The 26330-nt window shown below is 40.3% G+C and overlaps 1 protein-coding gene across 2 annotated transcripts in view; it reads right to left on the bottom strand.

Annotated features, from left to right (window-relative positions):
- csgalnact1a (chondroitin sulfate N-acetylgalactosaminyltransferase 1a) overlaps window positions 1–25869 on the bottom strand; it is a 57041-nt gene extending 31172 nt beyond the window's left edge. The window contains exons 1-2 of one of the 2 annotated variants that reach the window (XM_034708910.1): window positions 25747–25869; window positions 2168–3527 (exon numbers count right to left, since the gene is read on the bottom strand). In XM_034708910.1, coding sequence (XP_034564801.1) covers window positions 2168–2984 — 817 coding nt within the window. In that variant the 5' untranslated portion in view covers window positions 2985–3527; window positions 25747–25869. Of the gene's footprint in view, window positions 1–2167; window positions 3528–25733 lie in introns of both variants that reach the window. The other variant, XM_034708911.1, reaches the window with a different exon arrangement.
- Window positions 25870–26330: the final 461 nt, after the last annotated feature.

The following is a 26330-nucleotide window of genomic DNA, read 5'->3' as shown; positions in this document are numbered from 1 at the left end:
GAAATCCTGGCTGTTCTTCTTCACAAACACACTCACGTTTCTGACCTTTCTGGGATTGATTTACAAAAGAAAAAAACAAAATAAATAAGCTAGAGGTTGAAGAAGAAAGTGGAGGTGTTTGGATGTAGAAAATTGGTTCTCAATTTGCAACCTTGTCCCTGGGAAATCAGTTTAAGAAGCTCTGATTTGTTTTCTCAATTACATCTTAGAGATAAATTATGTGATTACCGAAAAGACAGATGCAGAGAGTGATGCTGCCATTAACACTGCAATAAACCTTGAATCTTAGTGATCAAATTTGTCTAATTTGTAGTCAAAATATCTCATTACTCTAAAAATGAGTCACATTTACCTGACAAGATCAAAAACAAATCTCATTTTAAGATACTGAAAACTTTAAATAAGGACTCAACTGCTTGTATTGAGTAAAAATGTTCAACATAGTTTTGGAAACGGGCAATCAGTTGTCCCTAGGGGGCTAAATGCATGCAGCATTTACCCTGTATGGTACCCATTACAGACCCTACAGCAACCCATCTTGGTCATCACAGTGTCTTCATGGACAACGAGGCTGGGTCCAAGCTGTGATGAAGTCAGATGGGCCGAGGTGCAACCACACATGGGGTGCTGGCTGGCATCATGGGGAATCTTTTTGTAATTTTACTAATGAAGAGTCTCACCTCTCCAAAAAATTTGGGCTTTATGCCTAAACCTAACCTTTAGGCTTACTCGCAATTTATCCCCTCGCCCAACCCATAGCCTAACCCTAACCACTCTGACTTTATTCCTAACGGCCAAATTCCACCAGATCTGTCTCCGATCCATCTCTGCACCAGAGCTTTCTATTCTAGTCAATCTGTTAACTCCCACTGGATCCACTCTGTTGCGTTCCGGCTGCGTCTCTGATCCGGCTTCTATTTTTGCCGGATGCCGGAGCACGACGCATCAATATGCACAGAGCAGATGGAGTGGGACAGGAAGTCAGGCACCACAACAAAATGAAAACATCTGGTTAATTTTAAGAATAAAACACTCCGTGTTATTGTTATATCGTTTTCAACTGAACTATGACAACAAATTGTCAACTTGAGCGGAGGCAGGCCTGAAGTCATGAAGTCAGAGATTTTCAGAGGACCATAAAGACAACATGGATGAGGAGAGGAGGAGGAGAGTCCTTGATTCAGTGATTGCCATAGGAAAACCTTGGTCACATGAATCCAGCAGTCCCGCGGTCCTGCTCACGGAGCTGGACCGCAGCAGATCGGAGACGGATCAATTGGAAGTCCAGTGTAACCCTAACCCTGGGTATTTGTTGGTAGACTGTTTCCCTTAACCTAACCGGCAGTTAACTTTATCCTAAACCCTAACCCTTGGCATTTTTCAGTGGGGTATATCCCTAAACCTAACCTTCTTGACAAGTGAGACTGTCTGAGATTCCTCATGATGCCAGAGAGCACCCCATGTGTGGTTGAACCTCGGCCCATCTGAGAGGCCCAACTTGGACCCAGTCTAAGAGTCCATGGAGACCCTACAGGGGTTGGCCCAGATGGGTTGCTGTAGGGCCTTTAATGGGCACCATACAGGTTAAATGCTGCATGAAAGTAGCCCCCTAAAGACAACTGATTAACATTTTTCAATGTTTAACTGGTATGCCTGTTTCCAAAACTATGTAGGTTCTACTTTAAGACACTGGCTGGGATTATTGCCTTGTCCAAACCAAAATCAAGCAGTGCCCAATCATTGACATTAAAGCTCCAGTAAGTTTTTAACTGGTTATGGATCCCACACTGAATAAATGGTGATAAATATTTATGACCTTCAAAAGTAGAAAACAAGATAGATTTCTTCCTGTAAAGTAATTATTGATTCCCAGAAGTTTTTGACTGCATGTGTTTTTCATTTTCTACAGCAAAGATACATTTCACTCTTATCAGAAAGCAGGATGTGATTTTTTGTTGTTGAGATTGGAGCTAATGTTACATCGTACACTAGGGAAGGTTTTCATGAACTAGTATTGGCTGGGAAAACTGCTTTTGCCAACATTTTGCAACTTGTAAGATAGGGGGCATTTAATGTTCTTGTTCCTTAAAGCATGTTCACGATTTCATATAATTTGTACTTAAAAGCAATTTTCAGGAGCTAGGGTTGATATTTGACATGTACTCACCTTCTATAAAGTCAGATGGCGAGTACACTTTGCTCGCTTGAGTCTTTCCTGCCGCACTCTTGCCGTCTTGCTGTGATGATGGAGTGTTGAGGCTATGCAGCGCCATCTCCAGCACCTCCCCCAGCTCCTCCCTCTTATCCTTCCTCACTGGCTTCTCCTCGGGGTGCCTTGTAAGTCCCATCTCCAGCTGGTACACCCTCTGAAGGGTGAAACTCTCAAAGGGCACCACTGCATATTCGCTTGGCAACCTGGTGCCAGCGGTCACCTCTGCCTTGGACAGCTGGCTTCTCATGAACTCCTGGAGGTCTGTTTGCTGGCTCTTAGCTCCCTGCACCTCCCCGAGACCACCTCCTTGTAATCCAGCCCCAGCTTCCTGTCCTTCAGCAGGGCCTCCTGCAACTCTCTTTAGGCTCTCCTGCACTCCTTTCAACTGCTGGCTTCGCTCTTGCAAAGCCTCCTTAAGCTGAGCAATCTGCTTCTTCAAGGAGGAGATGTGGAGGCGGTGTTGCTCCTCGCGCTCTTGGAGAAGCACTTGATAAGACTGAGCACCAGGTGGACCTCCACTTTGAGAAGCTCCAGATCGGATTCCTCCTGTCCCAACTGCTCCTGCTCCAATCCCTGGCCCTGTGCCTCCGAGGCTGGGGTGGTTGGGTCCAGCACGGGGCAGTGCGTGGCTCAGTGGGGGGTCGTCAGAGTGCGGTGGACTGCAGGTCATAACATAAAGGAGCGACAGGGAGCAGCAAAGGAGCACCAGCACTCCTCCAACACGGGACACCCAGGCTAGAAGTCCACGCCGCAACATTGCTGCATGTAGCATCAAAACTCACTCCTCTGAGTTAAAGACACACACGCGCACAAATATCATGTAACCTCACACACTCCAGCCTCAATGATTAGAGCCCATTTGTGATTATGTTCCATCACCCAGTGTGGAAGCTGGCTACTTATCAGTATGAGGTCATTTAATCTGAATTAGGTCATTGCCTCCCCGCCGCTTGAGATTGTAACGTGTTTTGTCATTTGCAAATTGAATGTACGATGCTCAAAAGCCAGGAAAAAAACACTTTCTCCCTCTCTGTTGCTCCAATTAGCTCCATATTCTGTTAGAAGATTCTGTCCCAAACACTCTTACATCACTCAAATGTGACTCATCTGTTCACATGGGCTCTCAGTCTGTCTGTAATGTCTTCTTCTTGTCTGCCAGACTGTTACCAAGCACAGAGAGACTGTCACAGGAAACGTCTCAGAGTGATTCAATATGCAGCCAGTATGAAACGGGGTGATGCACAGGGCAAAAATGCTACGTTTCATGCGAAAGTAAATCCTCTCTGGTCAGTGGCAGCTCCCTTATGTTGACTTCCTAAAAGTAAGAACAGAAAACAGACAATCATTTGAACATGTGCATCACATCCAACATCTGTATCACATCAACATTACTTGTGTTATTTAAAAATCTGATACATGCCAGACCATTTTGAAATGTTAGCTTAGCATGGCAAAGGGTTGCACTGCTTGTGCCAAACTAAGCATTCCTTTAGGACTGCAGCTCCTGGAAAACAGTGTTGTCACTGATGTGCTAGGAAATGAGGCAATGTGCGAGGGTGTGTGCTAAAAAGTGTACAAACAGTTGATGTGTTTTTTATGTTACTGAGGAAACTTGAAACAAATATATTCATGTATCCATCTATGTACTGTATCTATCTCTGCAGTATATATTTAGTAGAGGCAGTGTTGCTTTTCTGCCAGGCTGCTCCATTTATTTATTTACTTTTTGAAGTTTTATTTAACCACACTGTCCCTTGAGATACATTATCTCTATTTTGAGAGTCCCAATGTGATATCGTTGCCTATTTAAAAACCATTAGTCATTATGAAGCATTTTATTTTTATGTAGTGTTTGACTGACTGAATCAAAGGCAGAGATTGCAAATTAAGTTTATCAAACTGTTATTTTAAGCATAGGGTTCAAAACTGTGTGTGACTGTGTTTCCTCCCCCAGTCAAAGACACTGAAAGAAGATACAGAACATTTGGCTACTCTAAATAATCTATAGATGTGAATGTAATTGTGAATTATAGTCTCCCAGACTGTGATAGACTGTCAAACCGTCTTAAGTGATTAACTGTGTAAATACTCTCTAGCCTCCAGCAGAGAAAGAATACATAAGATTGTGTAGAACTTGAATTTTAAATTAAAAGACAATCTTTCCACATTCAGAAAAATCCTTAATATTTAGCCATATGGGTCACAGAGTGCCGGTACAAGGAAGAGCCTCCATCCTGTAAATGCAGAGCTATAGCTAAAAGACTGTTAGCTTAGCTTAGCAGAGACAGCAAAACAGCGAGTCATCTCTAGCTGTTTTGTCACTTCACAATAGAGATAGACCAATATGTTTTTTTCAGGGCTGATACTGATACCGATTATTAGTAGTCAAGGAGGCCGATAACCGATATTTGGAGCCGATATTCATTTGCAGTAAAAGGGAAAATATTGGCGTCAAAATTTTGAATAATACAAACTCCAACACTTAACTTAGTTTAAATGCCTTTAAGTATATGTTTATTAAACAGCTTTTCAGATTTGCAAAAACAAACTGACTTTCTGCTGATAAAATCAAAGTAGAGTGTACACGTAATCAGAAGTGAGTGCTCTGGTGGGAATCTTTCAAAATTTGCTAAATCACTTGATAGAAATGACACCATCTGCAAAAAAACGGTAGCCTAGCTTGCGTTCCATTTCTACCTGCAGTTCCTCAATGGCTGATTGGTTGTTACCCATGCCATGGCTCTGCATGTAACCAATCAGATGGTGTTGTGAGTGGGACAATGCTGAAGACAGAGTAGTGACAGCAGACAGAGAGGTGCAACTGCATCAGAGCCAAAATAACCCAGTTTTAAACTGATCTCTTATCAGCTGCCGGATTTAAAAAAAAAGGCTGATACCGATATGCATCAAAATGCTGAATATCAGCCCGGCCGATAATCGGCCTATCCCTACTTCCCGATATAAAAATAACTTAAAAAACTGGTAAAAAATGTACAGGTTTGAGTAGGTACATTTTGTGTTCTATGCTAGCTGTCATCTTGTATGCAGTCTTTATGGTACATAAAGCTAGCCAGCTACGTCCTGCCTTAAGCCTAAGTTTACCAACAAATAAGAGTGGTTTAAGATTTCTTATCTAAATCTTAGACAGAAACTAAATTAATGTTTTCTCCAAATTTGGAGCTATTCCTCTCATATTAATGACTACAGACATAAGACTGTATAAAATATGGACGTAGTCAGGGCGCTGGTGGCCTGGCAGTCTAAGCACCCCACAAACAGAGGCTATAGTCCTCGTCGCAGAGGTTGCCGGTTCTACTCCCAACCGCCACCATGCACTGCATGTCTTCCCCCCTCTCTACTCCCCACATGTCCTTTCTCTCTTCAGCTGTCCTTTCATAAAGGCAAAAAAGCCCCAAAATATAACTTTAAAAAAAAAATGGACGTAGTATCCGTGGCGTCACCCATCTATTCCTGAGCGTCGTTTTGAAGCCAATCGTCAGCCAGTGCCATATTAGAAATGCTGAAAACAGCCAAACTTCGTCCAAGCTTGTGTGAGGTAAAGTGCCGGGCTTTTAGCCTTTTCACTAACAGCGACAGGGTGCTCGCCTGCCTGTCAATCAAGTCAGCCATGTCCTTATTTGGGCAAAACTCATAAGTTATATAACTTTGAAAATACTGAGTTTTTAAAAAATGCATCAAATTTGCTACTCAAACCTAAACTGTTGTTTGAACCAGGCTGTAAACATGTTTATTATTGCTGCAAAGATCCTCTTTTTCAAATGGGTTTGTATGTGGTTCCCAGTGTTTCTGTAGCCAGCCTCAAGGGGAAGCTTGATGAACTGCAGTTTTTAGCACTTCTGCATGGGCTTCATATTTTAACACCAGAGGTTGCCGCTTGCTACAGACGTGTGTGTTCTAATAGCCTAGCTTAGAGATTGGAAACAGGGCTAAAAGGCTACCATAGCTCCATTTGTAGCAAAAAAAAAAATGCCTTTAGCATTTGTTAACTAAAATGTTATTAGGTTACTTGTTGTTTTTCTCCTAAAAAACCCAAATATTTTACTTCCTTATGGGACACAGTCAAGCTAGCTGCTTCCTTGTTTCCAGTTTTATACTACACTTTGCTAACTGTCAGCTGACTCTGGGTCCATATTTAAAGTAAACATGAGAGTGAAACCTCACATAAGTCCCAGAAAAAGGAGTAAAATGTATTTCACATTTGTTCCATCCCCTTTCAAAAAGAAAATACAAGCACAATTTACGATACACATGACTGTGGGTTTCTTTTTCGGATCTTTGGGGGTCTTCATATTTCCAAAAAAATCTGCTTTCTCAGCTCATGACCATACTACAGTAAAAAAAAAAAAAAAGTAGCTTCAATGTCATCATTTACAAATATGGTTAAACTCAAATTCAAGTCATTTTAAAAAGGTAGGGTAGATGTTACCTTGAATCTAAAATCAAGAGGAGGGGAATGTATCCCAGGTGTATATTGAGGTGTAACTTTGAGTCTTGAGTATGTATGTATATATATATATATATATATATATAGGTGTTTCAGTGTTTGAGTTACAGTACATATCTGTAAATGTATCAGCCTCAGTCTCTGCTGACTCCTCACACAGTTAGCTCTTTGACAGAACTGCCTGAAGCCGAGTCTAATGAAAGGATTAGTATATGGCAGCGGTGAATACTGAACTGTGCTTGAACAGACAGCTGAATCAGGAGAGACGGGGCGTCTCTCCAGCAGGACCTCCACTGCGACTCAAAAATGTTTGAGGAGAAGCATGCTCGGGGAAAAAGAGGGTGAGTGAGTTTTGTCAAGCAAAATATGGCTGCTTTGATGGAGCATCATCTTTTCAATTACAGGAAAACCCTCATGATGTCATTATATGAGTCTATAAATCCCCAGAAAAATATAGCAAGACATTAATGGTGTGGTGGCAGTTTAATCACTTTCTCTGCTTGGTTCACAAGCAGCACTCATTATTCTTGTATCCATGTGATCACAAGCTGGGAACCTTTGAATAATTACATCACTTCTCCCAGATGACTTTGGTTTTCCTGATTTCTAGACGTCTTCTAATGAGCTACATCAGAGCCAGTAAAAGGAACCACAAGCATGCTCACAATTAAAAACATGAACTTAGTCCTGACTTTTTGGAAGTTAATTTGTAGCTTTTGTTGGGGAACAAATGTACTACTCGTGTCAGAGAAGAAAGAGTTTCTAATCTTAACACAATCACTAGACAAATATCATTAAGTTTAGACAAAAAAACAAGAATAGGAGACAGTTAGAATATCTTTAAATATGTTTTCTAAATATCCAATGGAACACAATCTCAAACAAACAATTTTTCAATTATATGCAAAATGTCAGAAACGTTTGAAAGATTTGCTCACCACAAGTTGCCAAAGCACAAGGTAATGATTTAAGTTATTCATGCTAAATTCAAAGATATCAAATTTCCAATGTACCTTTGTACAAACACGAAATTTAGTTGACCTCTTATGCTTTAGAAATGAAATGGTGAGAACTTCTTCAACCAAAATGTGATTAGCTAAGTTAGCAAAAAAGGGTAAAAGAGCAGCTAAGTTTAGAGTCAAAAACAAAAGGCTGATTGACTGATCAACACATTATATATAAGTAAATGAGTACAAAAATGTATATGTATAAATAATACATAGCTTGGCTAACTGCTTGTTCAACCCTTATATTTGGCACACAGACACAACTTGACGTTTTTGCATCTTGGTGCTAACAAACCCAAGCTTTGACCAAGTGGCAACCTCCAGTCTAAAAATATGAGTGCAATGCATTAGTGCTTAAAAACTGCAGTTCATCAAGGATCCGCTTGAGGCTGACTCAGGAAGTACCAGAAACCATGTAGGCTGGGAGGCTCAAAGCCCGCCTCTTAACGTCACAATCGCTTGACAGCAGCACTATGGCTGCCGCCGATTGGCCTCAAAACAGCGCTTCAGAAACAGATGAGTGACGTCAATATTTTATACAGTCTATGGCTTTGACTTGCCAATTAATCATCTGCTAGGCTAGTTGCTGAGAGTGTAGCTTCATATTCAGCATATAGGCATGTAAATATGTTGTTTGGTTCAAGTTGGTCTGTCGAGGCAGATGGCTGTCTAACATGAGTCTGGTCCTGCTCGAGGTTTCTGCCTGTTAAAAGGAAGTTTTTCCTTGCCGTTGTAACTAGCTAAATACTGTGAAGTGAAATGCTTGTGGTGGATTAAGATGTTATTCTTTCTTGATGTTGGGTCTTTGTTAATAAATTAACAGAGTATGGTTTAGACCTGCTATGTTTGTAAAAGCATCTTGGGATAACATTTGTTGTGATTTGGCGCTGTACAAATAAAGATTGATTGATTGATTTTATTCAGTTTAACTTTTGGCAACAATGCAAATAAGGCTATTTCCCCAAATGTTAAACAATTCCTTTTTACAATTCTTATTCTGATTGTAGTGATTTATCTTCTGTTATGCGACTGAATGAGTCATCTTTTCAGTGTGGATATAAAATTCCTATAAAATAGAATTATATCACACAAGAAACCGAAACAACACCAAAGCATTATGGATATCTATATGCGACAATACTACATTTCTCCTTCTGCAACCTTGCTGAGACATGTTTTCCTTAGGAACAATAGTCAAATGTATCACAAACACAAGTAGTAATCCTCTGTGGAAAAGCAGTCAACCCCTACTGTTGCAAGCTACAAGTGAAAGATACATCCCTGAAAGAGGGCTGGGTGGCTGAGTTTGCAGAGACTCACAGTCAAACCACTGAGTCTCACCGGGGATGAGTGAGTTGATTCAGTGCCGGTTCTTTGACTCCCTATGGGGATAGGCAGGGCTGCAACACAGGAACACTGGCAGCTAAATAATCAGGTTTGATTTTATTGGCACTGGGGTGTCTCAACACAACAGGCAGTCACACCTCCTGCTCTGTTATCAGGCTTGTAATCATATAAAACTCATCCTTTTTTTTTTTTTCAAAGACATGTTTTGCACACCATAACAAATTTCATTTTAATCCAAACTTTAGAAAGAATTGTAAAAATTCTTGATCGCTTTGCATTTCTATTAAGACTACCTCACCCCACTCCAACCCATCCCCTGTAGTGCCAACAGCATGTCTAAGCTTTCACTTATTCAGGTATCCAGAGACCTTCATGTTTCCCACACAATTGAACCTTGTGAATTTGGCAAAGAATGAACTGCAATAACTTTTCTGATCCTGTGACTTTTCTCCCTTTATCATCAGATACAATTTGAATCCCATCCAGTGCTTTGGAATCTGAATAATCCTGCAGATATTTGATCAAAAACCAATCTGCCATAGCTGCCATTGTGTCATGTAGCATTTTAGCTAATGTTGCATGCTAAGCCCAAAAATATAATGAAGAATATGGAAAGAATTCTGGCTACCAAACATCAGCTTGTAAGCATTGCTGTTAATCCTTCTTATATTGAGATTCCTTCACAAAGTTGTAACAAAGCACTGACTGCCTCTTCCCCTTTGCACCTTTACAGAGTCTGGTTCTGCTTGAGATTTCTGCTGCTTAAAAAGACTTTTCCCTTGCCTCTGTTGCGCTGTGCTTGTTTATTGGTTGTTTAAGTAGGGTTTCTTTACATTCTATTTATGGTCCAGGCATGCTCTAACTGATAGGTGTCATGATGACATGCTTGAAACCCAGCTGGTTTCAATAGATGACTTTGTACCATCGAGTCTGGTTCAGCCTAAGATTTCTGCCCATTAAAAGGAAGTTATTTTCTAGTGTTAGAAAGTACTACCGCATCGGTGTCTGTAAATTATATTGAAGCAGTCAGACATATTCTATAGTTAGGTGTTATGATGTGCTTGTAATCCAGCTGGTTGTGGCAGATTGCTTTCGACCATTGAGTCTGGTTCTGCTTGAGATATTTGCCTGTTAAAAAGGAGTGTTTATCTACAACTGCTGCAAAGTACTTGCTTATTGGTGGATTATGTTTGATACCTATATCATAAAGTATCGTCCAGGCAATCTATGTCTGTCGCAATGACATGACTTTTGTTGTGGTTGAGGATTTAAGATAGGGATGCACCGAAATGAAAATTCTTGGCCGAAACCAAAAACCGAAAATGAGGAAACCAAGGCCGAAAACCGAAAACCGAAAACCGAAAACCGAAACACCGAAATAAATTAGTATGCCAATTATTAGTAGGGAGACCGGCGACAGTTGTAACATTTCACTCCTTGGATTTGTGATTAAGCCATGCATTTTCTGTTAGTGTTGCACAGGCATTTTCTATGCTTTTTACCCTCAAATGTGAGTTTGAAAAAACATCTTTTGTAAGTCCTTAAAGAATTAATCTTAGAAGATGTATTTTTTCTTTGTCATGTTTTTTTTTTTTTTAAGTCAAAGGGAATATAACAACTGTTTAATACTTTAATGAAAGTATGTTGTGAAGACAGAAAGGGTCAATGTTATTTATTTGTAAATGCACTGGCCACTCCTGCCTATGTGAGAGCCTCAGTTGGGCCACCCCGGTCAAAAAGCCTCTACCCCTAGGCCCAACTGTTCTCCATCTCCAAGCGTGTTCTCCTCATCCATCACGGCCTGGATCATTTGCGCGCTGCTTTATTCCCACATCCAAGTAATGATCTTTATAACATGGATCAAGTACAGTCGCGATGAAGTGCAGAGGATCCGAATAGATCTCAGTGAAACGTGTGCTGACAGACTCTAAGAGTGTACTTTTCATTGTTTTCACTCCGTGGTCCGTCTCAACCTCTTTGCTTAGAAGACGCTTTAGTGCTGCAATTAAAGGAATAACGTCTTCTACAGATGCATCAGAGGAGTTGATCTCTTTAGTTAGCTGCTCAAAGGGGGCAAGAAGAGAGGGAGTGTTCTCTATGAAGACCCACTGGTGTGAAGTGAATGTCGCAGGGAAATCGTGATCTGCGATGCAGGACTCGCTTTTGCACATAGCAATCTAGACACGTTTTTTGCTTGCGTCATCACAACATTCTGTTTCGGCCGTGTTGTTTCAGTGAAAAAAGTGTTTCGGCCGAAAACTGGAAAAAGCATTTTTTGGCCATTTTCGGCCAAAAATTTTCGATGATTGAATATTGGGTGCATCCCTACTTTAAAACGAAAAAAAAAAAAGATCGATTCATTGAATTTTACAAAAACATTTTGTTGTGAAGTAACCTCCAAGGAAAAAATAAGTTGACTTCAGAGAATTCAGGCTGCAGCATCATTCGAAACCAGTATACTGTAAGAGGAAATGGCATTATTTGGAAGTGTGAATTTCTGTTTGGCACCTTAGCACAACACCATGCCTTCAATTTACACCAGACCATGCACATTTGTTCTGTTCACAGCACGCTCCCACAAAAGACAACGCTAATTGAACCTGACATGAAACCAGACAGTTACTGACTTGTATCTGTTTGAAGCACAACTTCCCTCCCTATTGCTCATATCAGAACGAGCACCTGATCTCAGTTTCCTAACGTTTGTTTAACTGTCTACTACAGTCTTAACTTCAGATCTAACGGTACTGAATCTGCCTTAAATCTTCTCCACACACCAGAGCTAATAAATCTACATGCAAGACAAACACTGTCAGGCTTGTTTACCAACAGAGAAACAAGGAAGAGGACACATTTCTCCCACTTCCTGGGATGACATAACTGATAAATGTGTTTTCACTCCTTATCACATATTTCATTCTCTCTGCTAGAAATAGAAACAGAGATGCTGGTAGAGGGTCAGAAAGAGAGAGAGAGAAGGAATAAAGGATCAGGTTGTCATAAAAGAGGAGAGAAAGAAAGAGAAGAAAGAGAATGATTTAGTGTTTGGTGACCAGATATGTTTCCAAAGCAGAGCTTTGCGGCATCTGGTTCAGCCTTCGAAATCACTTCCTTCCCTCCTGCTGCTGCTTCCTGCCCAGAGGCTAGTCGTGTGTTTTTTGTGCATGTGTGTGCTTCAAAGAGTGCCTATGTGTGTCTACTCCACTTGCAGCGAAAAATATTAATGTAACCTTTTCGACACCTGTTAAAAAAAGCTGTGAAAAGAAGTCCGGATGAGGAAAAAGAGCCTGAGAAAAGTTTGCAGTCAGAAAACAGAAAGAATGAATTATCTCTCCGTCTTCTGCCTTGTTTTTGGTCACACTTGCACAGCAGAAATCACACACAAGTGACATGTGATCTCTGTGTGTGCTGCTCTCTGTACTACAGTCTAAACAGGTCAACTTTTAAATGTCTGAGGCATTTGAGAAGCAACTTTGTGACCCTCTCGTCTCGACCAATGTGGCATCTCAGCCCTGCTGTCAGATTTAAAGAGCAGATTCTCTGTGCACTGCGGTTATTTCAAATATTCAAACCCAACCACACTACATTTAATGTATGCACCGACACCATACAGCATGTGTTCTTCTCAAAGGCAGAAGCACTTTGCAAATGCATTAATTGAGGGGGTATGAGTGAGTGATAGAGGGAGAGTGAGAGAGAGGAAAAAAGGCAGGAAAGAGAGAAAACAGGACCAGAAAACTGTAGATTGTATCTGCTTGAAATTATTATAATCCTTCAATTTTTTGCTTCCAAACTGCAAATTATGTGCTTTAACATTTCAACTGACCATTTCATATATTTCACTTGAGATATAAACAGTATTTTTGCCTCTATTTTTAGTAATTGTTGTCTTACATTCATTTCTGCAGTTTGGAAATCCATTAGCTGAAGGTTGGAGTCCATCCAAAGTAAACATCCAATTAAGTTTCACCAAAGTTACATAATCATTTTCAGTTTAATCAAAGTAAAAGGTTACGCCATTGATTTAACATTGCACTTCCATAAATCTGAAGGACATTCAAATGTTCCGGCTAAAGAAGGGTTTAAGGTTGTGCATTTAGAGAAATAGGGTGTAGCTATGGAGCTTATAATCACAAAGTTCTCATAGCTACTCTTATGCAACTGAATTTATGTTGATGCTATAGCCGCCACTAGCTACACAGTGAAGGACTTGTTATTGAGTCTTGGAGGGGGAAGAGATAATCTCTTTTTCAAGTATCATATAAAGCAACTGCCTACTAGGGATCTGAGCGCTCTCAGTTGAAAAAAAGTAAACATTTTGGTGGTGCACAGTGGTACAGTGGGTAGCACTTTTTCCTCACAGTAAGGAGGTTCTGAGTTTGTGTCCCCTGTTGGGCAGATACCTTTCTATGTGGAGTTTGAATGTTCTCCTTGTACATGCGTGGGTTCTCTCCGGGTACTGCGGCTTCCTCCCACAGTCCAAAAACATGCTCACCAGGTTAATTGGTCACTCTAAATTACCCGTAGGTTTGAGTGTGTGTGTTAATGGTTGTCTATCTTCCATGTTTGCCCTGTGTTAGGTTGGCAACCTGTCCAGGGTGTACCCTGCCTTCTGCCCAAAGTCAGCTGGGATTGACTCCAGCCACCCGTGTCCCCGAACGGAATAAGCGGTTAAGATAATGGATGAATGGATTGAACTTAAGTTTTGTTCCTGCAGCATGATTATTTAGTGTTATTGTACCATTTAAAATTAAGTTGGATCTAAACATTGCAAATAAGTAATGGTAACGTCAATACTTTATGTTCACTCAACATATTAACTTTAGTTGGTTCAACAAAATTGTGTCTTGCTAAATGAAAGCATTTTAATTAGGTGGAAATTCTTTCCATAATTTTATTATGTTCACCCAACAAATTATTTCTTTGAGTGTGGCAGTTGACACGGCGCCTTAAATGTATGAAACAGCGCCACACTCATCAATACCACTTTCTGATCACCGACCAATCAGGATCAAGAAGGGGTGGGACTTCTGATATCAACTTTGTCAACAGCAATGGCGGAGGTCCGAACAGAGGACAAGGTCATCATGTTTGTTTTTTTTCGGGGCACAATTTCCAAGTCTAGAGCTGCTACTTATGCTCTGACTCGATTTCTAGCAATAGTTTTTACAGTTTCTTGTTAAAATGCCACTGAATGAAAGCAAATTATATGAAGCCTACAAAGCATTTTAAAACTGCTGTTAAGGGAATGGGAAGTGCCAAGAGGGTAACTTTCGTAACCAAGCAACAGTAAATGCTGGTGTGAAGTGCTCTGAAATTGTGGTTGCCAACCCCAAAAACACCTTAGTGAACACGGCCCCTGATTATTGTCATCCTCAATAGTCAGCTCCAGAATTTCTAATCAATTCGACAAATTGCTGATATTTTTATTTTTGAGGTCCAAAATGCCGGTCATGTGTTGTGTCTGAGCTGTAGCGTAGCCACCCTCCACTAGCTAGGGCTGTTACCCCAACCAAAGCTAAGCTACTGCCATACAATGCAATAATGTTCTAGTACAAAAGGTGTAAATGACAGAGCTTCTTGTGGTGCTCTGCTAATGTTTGCCCCACTCAACTATCCAATCTGACAGTGTTTACCCACAGACTCTGTGATCCTGTGTTTAGCTGCATTCAATAAACTGCGCTCAATTTTGACTGTGTGTGTTATGATGTTTACCTTGGACAAGTCAGTAGGTCGGAATTCAGATTCTATGTTAACGACATGCACATTTACACTTCAGAATATCCCTACAGCTAACTTCAATCAAATCCAAACCACAAAGGAAAACAAAACTGCATCAATAACAAGAAAGAGTTGTATATTTTGTCCCAAGTGACCTCTCATTGTTGATCCCAAAGTTACTTTTGGAAAATAAACAAAGCATATTAGCGTTTGATCATGCACTATAAATCTGTCAAGTGGTACAGAGGTGCTGTCAGAGCAAGAAAGCCGATGCTAAATAATTAACCCTTCTTAACCCTTTGCATCGACTACTGTATGAACTCAGCCTCAGGCATTGTGAGTTTTGAACCATTAAAACAGTGGTTAAAGCATCGCAGATTCATATAAACTTTGATCTTCCAGACTCCATGCTCCACAGAGGCTTTTTTGTTTTAAATGTGGAGTCCTTCAACCCGGGTTGAGATAACCCCCTGATGACATCATGGGCTCAGCAAAGCTCCTCAGGGAGATACTGGAGACATTTTTCAGCTGTTTCGAGAGCCAAGAGACAATCTGCAAAATTACAGAAGTTCCCCATTTGCTCTCCCCATAACCAACCTGCTTTGAAATAAATAAATGCTGATTTAATGTTTAAAGGTTTCACTACTGAAGCAGTTTTTAAAGAGTGTTATGAGATTTCATATTGTATAGGAATAAATCAGACCAAAACTCATACTATTCATTAACATACTGTTAACTGCAGTGGTTTGTGTGATAATAAGCTGTGAAGTATGTTTGAATGCAGATCCATCCAAGTATACAGATTTTTTTAAAGTGCCAAGGGACCAAACATTTGCATTTCCTAAGTCAGAAAAGTATTACTGTCGTACAACCCAAACTCTATTTTCAATTATGCATAGGGATTCAATCATTTGCAAAATATCAAAATTGTCACAACTTTTTTAGAACTGGGGTTGTACTAGGGATGGGACATGATTTTCGAATGTTCAAATATTCGTTCACTTAATAAAAATCTAAGAGTTAATCCAAGTATTTTATCATTTTAAAAGTAAAAATTTTGATTGTTTTCACCAGTGCCTGCTTGTATTACGGTATTCCCGCCAGACGGTGGCTCTAGAGCGTCTTAGAGCTGCTTGCTAGCCGCATTACATGGTAAATGGTAAATTGACTTGTACTTATATAGCGCTTTTCTAGTCTGTCTGACCACTCAAAGCACTTTTACATACTACTCGTCGCATTCACCCATTCATACCCATTCACTCACTAATGGAAGAGGCTGCTATGGTAAGGAACCATCAGTATAAGCCGATCTCTCATTTGTACACATTCACACACTGCTGAACAACAGCTCAAGGACACTTCAACAAGTGACTGCCGGAGCTGGGATCGAACCACCAACCATCCGATTATAAGACGACCGACTCTACCCACTGAGCCACAGCCACCCCAATATGTAACATTTACGCATTAAGTAAAGTTTTGGCTTGAAATTCCCAGCCCTAGGTTGAACCTTTTAAAACTTAAAGCTAAATACGTTGTTGTTTCACATACATTTTAAATTTAAAGGGGCTGCCATTACTGTCAGCTGCTTTTGACACAGTAAACCACCAAATCCTCCTCTCTACACTCTCCTCACTTGGTATCTCAGGGTCTGCCCTCCAGTGGTTCAAGTCCTACCTCACAGAGAGATCTTTTAGAGTATCATGGAGAGGAGAAGTGTCCAATATGCATGGCTTATCAACAGGGGTACCTCAAGGGTCAGTGCTTGGTCCCCTCCTGTTCTCAATATACACCACATCACTTGGTGCAGTGATTCGCTCCCATGACTTTTCCTATCACTGCTATGCAGATGATACACAGCTTTTCCTGTCTTTTCCACATGACGACACAACTGTCTCAGGTCGGATCTCATCCTGCCTTGCTGACATATCTAAATGGATGAGGGAACGTCACCTACAGCTCAACCTGTCCAAGACTGAGCTTATTATCATTCCAGCCAGTCCCACTATGGACCCACAGATCAATATCCAGTTTGGATCTCAAAACCTCATGCCCACTAAGTCTGCCCGAAATCTGGGTGTCATGATCGATGACCAGCTAATCTTCGAGGTTCATGTTGCCTCGATTGCTCGGTCTTGCCGTTTTTCCCTCTATAACATCAAGATGATCAGACCCTACCTGACAGAACACGCAACACAGCTCCTGGTTCAAGCTCTTGTAATGTCACGCATTGACTACTGCAACTCTCTACTAGCAGGCCTCCCTGCATGCCCAGCCTAAGACAGCTCATGTTACTCCCCTGCTCATTTCGCTACACTGGCTTCCAGTTGCAGCTCGCATCAGATACAAAATTCTAATCGTGACTTACAAAGCAGTCACCAAAACCGCTCCAGTTTACCTGGAACCCCTCATCCAGGTCTACTGCCCTTCTCGCCCGCTACGCTCAGCCTCTGAAAAGCGCCTAGTGCTTCCAGCACACAAGGCCTCAAAATCACTAGCTCGACTCTTCTCTTCTGTTGCCCCTAAATGGTGGAATGAATTGTCCAACTCCATTCGATCCGCAGAGTCCGTCTCTACTTTCAAAAGACAGCTAAAGACCAAGCTCTTTAAGAAGCACTATGTACTTAGCTAGACTGTTCTCCACTGTTGTCCCCAGTGGCAGACCATGTCTTCCAGCTACAATTGACTCGCACTTTCCTGCTCTACTCTGCGAATTTGTGTTCAGCTCTTCAGTGACCAAGCACTTGGTACTTTGGTCATTAGTTTGGTGATGTTAATTGTTGATGATGATAATGGAAAGTCTTAAATGGTTTGGATGCTTCATTGTTGATGTTCCTTATTTTACAAAAAAAAAAAAAAATCCTTATTTACTTTGTGCATTGCCTTTACACTGCTTGGCAGTGCCTGCACCGAAATGGACTTGAAGCACTTTGTTACCCGTACTGATCTTGTTTCCTCTTGTCTAGATCTTTGCTTGTGTTGTTCTTGTTCTTGTATGTACGTCACTTTGGATAAAAGCGTCTGCTAAATGACGTTGTAACATTGTAACATTGTAAAATGTTGATCTCATAACACAACATTTCTTATAGCATAAATTAGCTTAAATTAGCTTGTATTGCTGCTTCGAGAGGCATACATTTTCTTGCAGAGGATTTTAATGTTTTTTTACTTACGTATTTTTTTATTCTATTAAATATTTACAGTGCTTTATAAATTATTTGTATGTTATTAAAGAGCTGGATTGAGGTTGTCAAGGGGCCAGATTCAGTGGCTGATTGAAGAGGTCTACTCTAATGGTAGCAAATGGGCTAATACTCTGAGAACTGCTGCTGTACTACTCTCTCTTTAAAATCAGATTCCCACATGTTTATAGTAAAAAATCATGGCATCATTAATCTTTAACAACATCCCTCCTCCCATACATACCCACTCTCTCTTAGTTAAGAGCCTCTGCGATGACTGCAAACAACCTGATAATCCACAGAACCCAGTATGTTTAAACTCTGCTCTAAAGTCTGTCAGCATCTCTCTATCCTGTCTTCCTACAGCCTCTAGTGGGCTGTATATTTGTTACAGGTCAAGGATGTTAATACGTTTATGTGCACACTGGCCTCGGTGAATGTCAGGGCTTCGTCTTCTCAGACAGCTCTGTCTGAACCTGCCCTCCAGCTATCACACTGTAAAAATGAGGAATGTCCTCTGGGGAGGGAAGAAAAGATACAGCGGAAGAGGAAAGAGAAGAGGAAGAGATTAATTAAGATGAATTAAAAATGAATGTAAAAAAACAATGTATAGCATGCCCACGGATTACTTGAGGGGACTAATAAACTGGTAGATTAGATACATGGTATGAGGAGAAAATGAGGAAGGCAGGATAAAGTGAGCATGTGGGAGGGAAAAAAGCAGAGAGAGGCAGAGAAAGGTTCCTTTGATGTCTCCTGTCCCCTCAGGTGATTCTCCCTCCCATTCATTAGGGGCCGGTTTCCCCGGAACCTTCCTGTCGACGTGCCATCTGGAAGGCCCTTAAAAAACAAACCACATTACTCTCCTCTACTTCTCTACAAGCTGCTCGTGTTAACATTCACCACCCGCCCCCTCCCTTCCTATCCGTTGGTCCTCAAAGTGTCCCATTTCTTCACAGTTAGGTTAGATTGTATCAGATGAAAGTTTAATGGAGCCCCATGGGAAAATGGGTCAGGAGAAGCAGAACTAAATGCAGATAGAAAGCTAGATAGATCGCAAAACTGCCTTTAGATAGAAAGATAGCTTGATACCTAGATACAAAGACCAAGTCTTTGTTTTCTGGACTCTTTGTCTTGCCTATAAACCAGACAGATCTGTGAGCTTCTGCTTAATTTGCCCATACGGATGCATCTGCCCCCCCCCCCCCCCTCTGACAGACAGATTTCCATCTGACCTGATTTAGGTCCAGCCAATCACAACCATTGTCAAATACAGGGTAATATTAAGTGTTGTTGCAGCATTTTTTTTTATGGCCACCCCTGGGGTCTACACTAAGAGGTGAGTTCAACCTATCCTGGGTATCTTCTAGATATTGACTCGATTAACTTGTGTTTATTCCCGTAAACTGATTTGTTGTTCCCATTTATTATTTTGACAGTTTTAGACGTAATATTTCAGCTCAAGCCCTGATGGTATCAAAGTGGGGTATGGAGATAAAAAAAATGAATATGATAAGCGATAAGCACACAGAATTTAACATCTAAAAAGTGCAAAAACTTCAAGGTGCTGGTGTTAGCCTACTTTAGTCTCCGATGGAGGATGATATCAGAAAACAGTCAATAGCTCTCCTCTTTTTTGTATGCAGAATCATATGGTATGACAAAATGTTTGCCGGTCTCTCCCCTCCTCCCCTCACAATCAGCTCACAGAGCTCCACAATCAAGAGAATTGATTTGTCAGTGGGCGGTGTTTTACAGAGGATGATCTCCAGAGCTCTGGAGGAGGTTATGTTCAGGATACAGTGCATCCAGGAAGTATTCACACCCCTTAACTTTGTACACATGTTGTTATGATACAGACTTATTTTAAAGAGATTGACTTTATTTTTCTTCTTTAACTAACTCTCCTTGTCCCATTGAAAGTTACTAACCATAGACTTTTCAGGAGTCCCTGAGCTCCCTTCTCTCGTAGGTTCCCTCTGAGCCGCTGCTGAAGACTTCCTGCTGCTGTGGATGTTCCAGAATCCAGCTGCAACAACTACTACTACTACTCTCTCTCTCTCTCTCTCTCTCTCTCTCTCTCTCTCTCTCTCTCTCTCTCTCTCTCTCTCTCTCTCTCTCTCTCTCTCTCTCTCTCTCTCTCTTATTCTCCTCTCTATTTCCAACCCCAACTCAGTCAAGGCAGATGGCCGTCTAACCTGAGTCTGGGTCTGTTCCAGGTTTCTGCCTGTTAAAAAAAAAGTTTCCTTGCCGCTGTAACTAGCTAAATACTGTGAGGTGCAATGCTCATAATGGATTAAGACATAAGAGAGATAAGATCGAGTCCTGCCACTCGATCTTATCTCATCCTGATATTGGGTCATTGTTAATAATTTAACACTATGGTCTAGACCAGCTATGTTTGTAAAAGCATCTTGAGATAACGTTTGTTGTGATTTGGCACTATACAAATAAAGATTGATTAATCCAATACTTTCTGGATGTAATGTAAGTTACCATGATGATCTAACCCAGTAAGAAGTGATTAACCTCTGAGTTAACCCTTAAATTGTCATGATAACTGAAAATCTTCCTTCAAAATAAAAGCCCCTGATTTGCAGGGTTCTAAAATTGCTTGGAATGACTTCACACCAGCACATTGTGCTGGGTGGTTGAAGGCAGATCAACATTTACTGTTACAGTAATGAAAGGCAAAATATATAGGACTTTTTCTAAAAGTAATGTTTAACTAAAGTAAAACATTCCCTCTAAATGATTAATTATTATAGTCTGGATTGTCATTCATAATCCAGAGGAGATGTGTGTATCTGCAGATACTATGCTCTCTGTCAGTATTTTCTCATTGTCTTACTAATTTGGTCATTTTCTGGGCATCAATCACGGTGCAGTACTATGAAGCTCATGTCAACAGTCCATTGGTCTGGACAGACATAGGGATGAGGTGTTCTCTCTGCTCTTCTATATTGCGCATGTCTATATTAGATGCTTAATGGACCTTAAAAATGTCATAATTTTGACTGTGACATTAGTCAGCAAAAGTATTGTAGGTTTAACAAGAAGACAGAAGATGGATTTTAACAGAAAATTTACACTGATCATTATTTTCCTTTACCCATTTTCTGGCATGTAAATATTCATGGAAATTCACACAAGGATATTATTATCAAAGATATTGCATCATATCCTGTGGTAAGGTAGCACATTACAGTAAGTCAAGATTGACTAGCTGGAGGAATCAAGCAATGGTTAGCTATACAGTCAATGCCTTACTTTAGACAGTTATCAAAGCTATAGGGATTTATATATAAGAAAAACAGCAGTTTAAAAACAATTACTGCTGATGTTTCATAGTTTGTTTACCAGATCCCTTTTTTTTTTTAATTAACATTTTTCAGCCAAATGCACAATTCAAATTAGATGCATCATTATGAGGCTATTTTTATGTTTGTTTGTTTGCTTTTTGTGCCAAAGATACAATAAAAAATTAACAAACTAATCAAATGTGAATGACAATCAAAATTTTAGAGATGTGCTTTGTAAGCACTTAAAAACAGTATCTGTCAGTACAGCATTTGTGAGCCATCAAATGCTACTCTGATTTAAATTAACACAGGGCAACACAAACATCGATTTTATTGCCCCAGTCAAAAGAGAAAATTGATCCCTGCCATAAACCAATGAAACAACAACAGCCACCACCCAATTCTACAATGTGCTATATACAGTGTGTCTCTGCACTATGGGGAAAATTAGTTGCTACCTCATTCAGCTGAACACAATGAGAAACCACAATACAGTCCTGGGAGGCATAGCTCATCTCCGGGTAATTATGGAGCAATATAATAAATCTTAGTTTGTACAGCAAGACACTCCCTCTCTAACAGGCGTCACAGTTGCAGACAGTGATTTTACAAGTAGAAAATTATGACTTCTTGATGATACAGATGGTATTTCACTCGCTCAGCAGATATTCCTCTGACATCATGTTTAAGGTAGGAAACTGAGGTTGCTCAAGGACATTGTTAAACGGATGAGCTTATGTACACTTTTTATTATACTGGTTACAATGATCTTTCTGTCCCGATGCCAATCAATGCATAATGTGTTCTTACAAAAGAGCGAAACAAACAATCAAATCCATTAAAGGTGACATATTATGCTCTTTTTCATCAAAATATATTGGTCTAAGAGGTCCCCAAAACATGTGTTTAAAGTTTATGCTCAAAAAAACACTTTGAAATCAGATTTTGGTATGCCTGTAAACCCCTCTTTTTTAGCCCTGCTCAGAACAGGCTGTTTTCTGTGTCTTTGCCTTTAAATGAGAATGAGCTCTCTGACCACGCCCCCTCAGGAAGTGGATGTGGCCTTGGCTCTCCAGCACTTTGATCTAATGTTTACATGTTGGCTGCTCACAGACCTGCGTTACTTCAACCCTCTGAATTTGATCCAGAATCTGATCCTGACGGAGAGGCGCCTGCAGCAGGACCTTTCTGAACGATTGGTCACAGATTTAGTGTTTCTTGTTGTTTTATTTGTCAGTATGTCGACGTGTGTCTTGGTACACAGCTACTAACATGTAGCTATGTGGCTATGCTAACCAGCGCTAGCACTTTTCCATTAAAAATAAAATTCACTAGGTCTTCAAATCTGCAGACGTGGGGAGTAAAACTGACCTTTGTGTTTATTAAGACAGCCTACAACTAGCATGCCTCCCTCCTAAGCTCCTTGTTAGCACACGTGTGCAGGGAATGAAAAACGGAGGAGGGGTTGAGTTGTATTTTATACAGTCTATGGGCTGAACAAGCTCCGAGCTCTGACTTCCGTTACAGACCGGATGTTGTTGTGACGTATGAAAAACACTGAAAACTGAAACGGCTCGTTTCACACACATTTACAGAAAGGTGGAGAAATTAGAACAGAGGCAGAATGGATTTTTTTTCATTTTCAGGGGGTTTGTAGACATGCCAGGGACACATATTTCAGGTAAAGAACCATTAAAAAGTCAATTTTGCATGATATGTCACCTTTAATGATACACTGATTTCTCAACTTGTCTGCCATCCATCTTACCACGTAAGTGCAGTTAAGATCCTTCCTTCTCAGGTAAACAATCCCAGCATGGATGCGCCTAATGATGGGGAATTCCGGCTCTTTTCAGTGATCCAAAACATTTTGCCCAACGGTTCTTTCTGCTTACAAGCAGCTCTTATAAATACCATTTAGTCAAGCTAACTAGAGTCAGTTATTAGAGCCAAGTCGTTCGTGACGGACACGGGTCACTCCCCTCCTCAGCATGCTGGTGATGTCAGGTAACTCGAAAATGACAACCTTAGGGCCAACTCGATTTAAAGGAAGTTTAAGGTTGTGATTTTCAAGGTTATTTTTCAATGTAAGGTCCACGTTAAAAGATATTGAAAAAGTAACGCAGATGATTAAAGGATGGACGTGTGCCCAGTTAATTCAACTATATTGTCTTGTTATCTTAGCAGCTGATCAACCTGAAATGAACCTGAATGTTCAGATTCCCTTAATAGTCTACAGTTTGCATCTCTAGTTTAGCCTACAGCAGTACCAAATTAAACAGTATTTGGGCCTCGCACCCTGAGAGTGACATAAAAACCCCTGACCCCTCACACCCTGGACACAAATTCTTCAAACTCCTCCCCTCCAGCAGGCGCTACAGATCACTGTGCGCCAAAACAACCCGCCATAAGAACAGTTTCTTCCCCCAGGCTGTCACTCTGATGAACACTAAACCATAACAGTGTCATACCTGTTGGATCAATACTCTCTGTAAATATACATGTAAATATACAATGCAACAATTCTCCAAGCAGAATTCCATATTATTTTATTATTTAACTACTATTTTTTTAATGTAAAAACTACCTCTGCTACTCACCACTGCACTATTATTATATTATTTTAGCCTGTACATATTAGTCATGCCTATTTGTTGTTATTTTGTATTTATAGCTGATGTTATTGTTATTATACTTTTATTTTTATTTGTATGTCTTATTCTTATGCCTTGTACAAAGAGAGCACAATTTAGCAAGTCAAATTCCTTGTGTGTTCAAGCATACCTGGCCAATAAAGCTGATTCTGATTCTGATTCTGATTCTGAAAAGAAGTTGCCATGAAGTGAGTTTGGTAAATCCACCAAATAAATAAATAAACTTGAATAAATCCAGAGTGGGAAACATCCAATCTGTTCATAGCCATTTCTCTGCAATATACCGCTGTGATTGCACATCACCTCCTTTCAATGTCCTACGGAAATGTTTGGCAAATGAGTTGAGAAAGACATTAGCAAGTGCGAGTCAGTCAGGGCCAGAGCTCATTACTTCCCTCTTCTCCCTGGACAGTAAACCGCCACACTGACTTTACTACCAGGCTGAAGTGCAGCATTTGTCAACTGTAGCCTCTTTGCAAAGGTGTACTGTTGTTGTTTGCCTGTAAGCAAGTAAAAACAGGTCTTGTTTACAGCAATAAATGTGTCAGAACCAGCTCCACCCTCTGCTGTTGAAAATATATACAGACTGAGTGAAACTGACAGTCAACCCTAGAGGCAATATACCTTTCATAAGCTCTCCATTTAATTTAATAGATTTTTGTAAACCTGCATTATCTAAATGAGCCAGGGCAAGTGTAATATAATCACAGGTTTTCAATGCACTGCAGGGGCGTTACATCAGCACCATTAAAATGTTACTGGGTAAATGTCCTGTTAGATTCTGTGATCTGATCTGTGAAACATGAGATTAAATGTGGTCTGCACTGCAACACAGAAATACACGCTCATAGACATGAACCAAACATACAGTTGGGACACACTCATAATACACAGGCTGCAATTTTATCTCCGAGGCACATGAAGCACATTTATGTCACCCAGTATCACATCAATTTTTCCACTTAATCACTCATATAGGGTACAGGCATGTGTGGTAATTTACTCTCAGCATTCAGCATGTGTGCACTGTGCAAAGTGTTTCTCTTCTCTGCTTGCTAAACAAGCTCAAATCCCACATAATCTCCAGTTTCATTCTTCCAATGTGAGAAGAAAAACAAGTCTGCCAGCCTGCAAACCAAATATTTCAGGGTGCAAGGTGCCTGTTTGTGAATGCACTAAGCAGGATTAGAGCAATTTTCCTGATAAAACCACAGGCTCGCTCAGTATGCTCTGTGCTGTTTGCATGTTTGAGTCGGCACACTGTGTGAGGGAAAAAGCTACACTTTCACTGAGTGCTTGTAATTTCATTACCTGGGTCCAGCTAGGCTACATACTAGAAATGATTGTGGGTGTTTTGTTTTTTTCTGTAACTCCAGCATGAGTTAAGATTCCAATTGACTTGGCAGGTTGATAAACCTGGCTGGTATTTTCCAATATTTGCCATTAAGGAGTGTTTCATTTACACTAATGGAAATAATAACATTACATTTGTCAAATAAAACCTCCCCCACACAGTTCTCACTGATCACAAAATCACTTCAGCACTTAAACTCAAAGAAAGCAGGTAAAACTGTGATTTTAAACAAATATTCCCAGTGATTGTCTTCAAAGTGCATTATGAAGAATATATTGCCAAATAGAATTAAAATGTATAGCAGTCTTACTCCATAACTTTACAAAAGTAGCTGTATTAACATGGGAAACCTATTATACATTAATCATCATGAGAATATCACCATGAAGCCAGTCTATGCGCATTAAGTTAAGATTTTGTGACTAATTTCACATTTTCTGTCATCAGCAGGCATAATCAGTCGTTTAAACTGAAAACGTGCTCTCTCACCCGGTGAACTAACCTCATGTCTCAGCTCTCATTGGTTCACTTGAGGTTTTTGTTTTGGTCCCGGTACTGCAGCGGTTCCGTATTGCAGCCCTTCACCGGTCTACAGCCGACTATAGCAGAGTGCACGAGCGGGTGTGAGCGTTTGTACCGCCGAGGAGGCTCAAGCGTGCTACAAAGAGCCGGGTTAAACCCGGAAATCAGAGAAGATGCCTTCAAAATAAAACCACTGTAGTTCTCGAACACCAAATCAAAGTTGTACCTTAAAACAAGCCTACACTCCTACTGTGATGGGCTTATTACCCCCCGATGTAAAAATGTACAAACAGAGAATTGAGAGAGAGGGAGGGGGAGGGGGGGGGTTCTAGACCTATTATTATTATTATTATTATTATTATTATTATTATTATTATTATTATTATTGTTGTTATTGTTGTTGTAGTAGAAGTAATATTAGTAACAACAACAACAACAACAACAACAATAATAATAATAATAATAATAATAATAATAATAATAATAATAATAATACACAAACAAGCATGTCACAAAAATTACCTGTGTAGGTGTAAGATAACATTTGCAGACAATAAATATCCC

Source organism: Notolabrus celidotus, chromosome 19 (assembly GCF_009762535.1).
Source record: "Notolabrus celidotus isolate fNotCel1 chromosome 19, fNotCel1.pri, whole genome shotgun sequence".
Classification (NCBI taxonomy): Eukaryota; Metazoa; Chordata; class Actinopteri; order Labriformes; family Labridae; genus Notolabrus; species Notolabrus celidotus.
The sequence above is the reverse complement of the archived record's forward strand: the minus strand, read 5'-3'. Positions and strand labels throughout refer to the sequence as shown.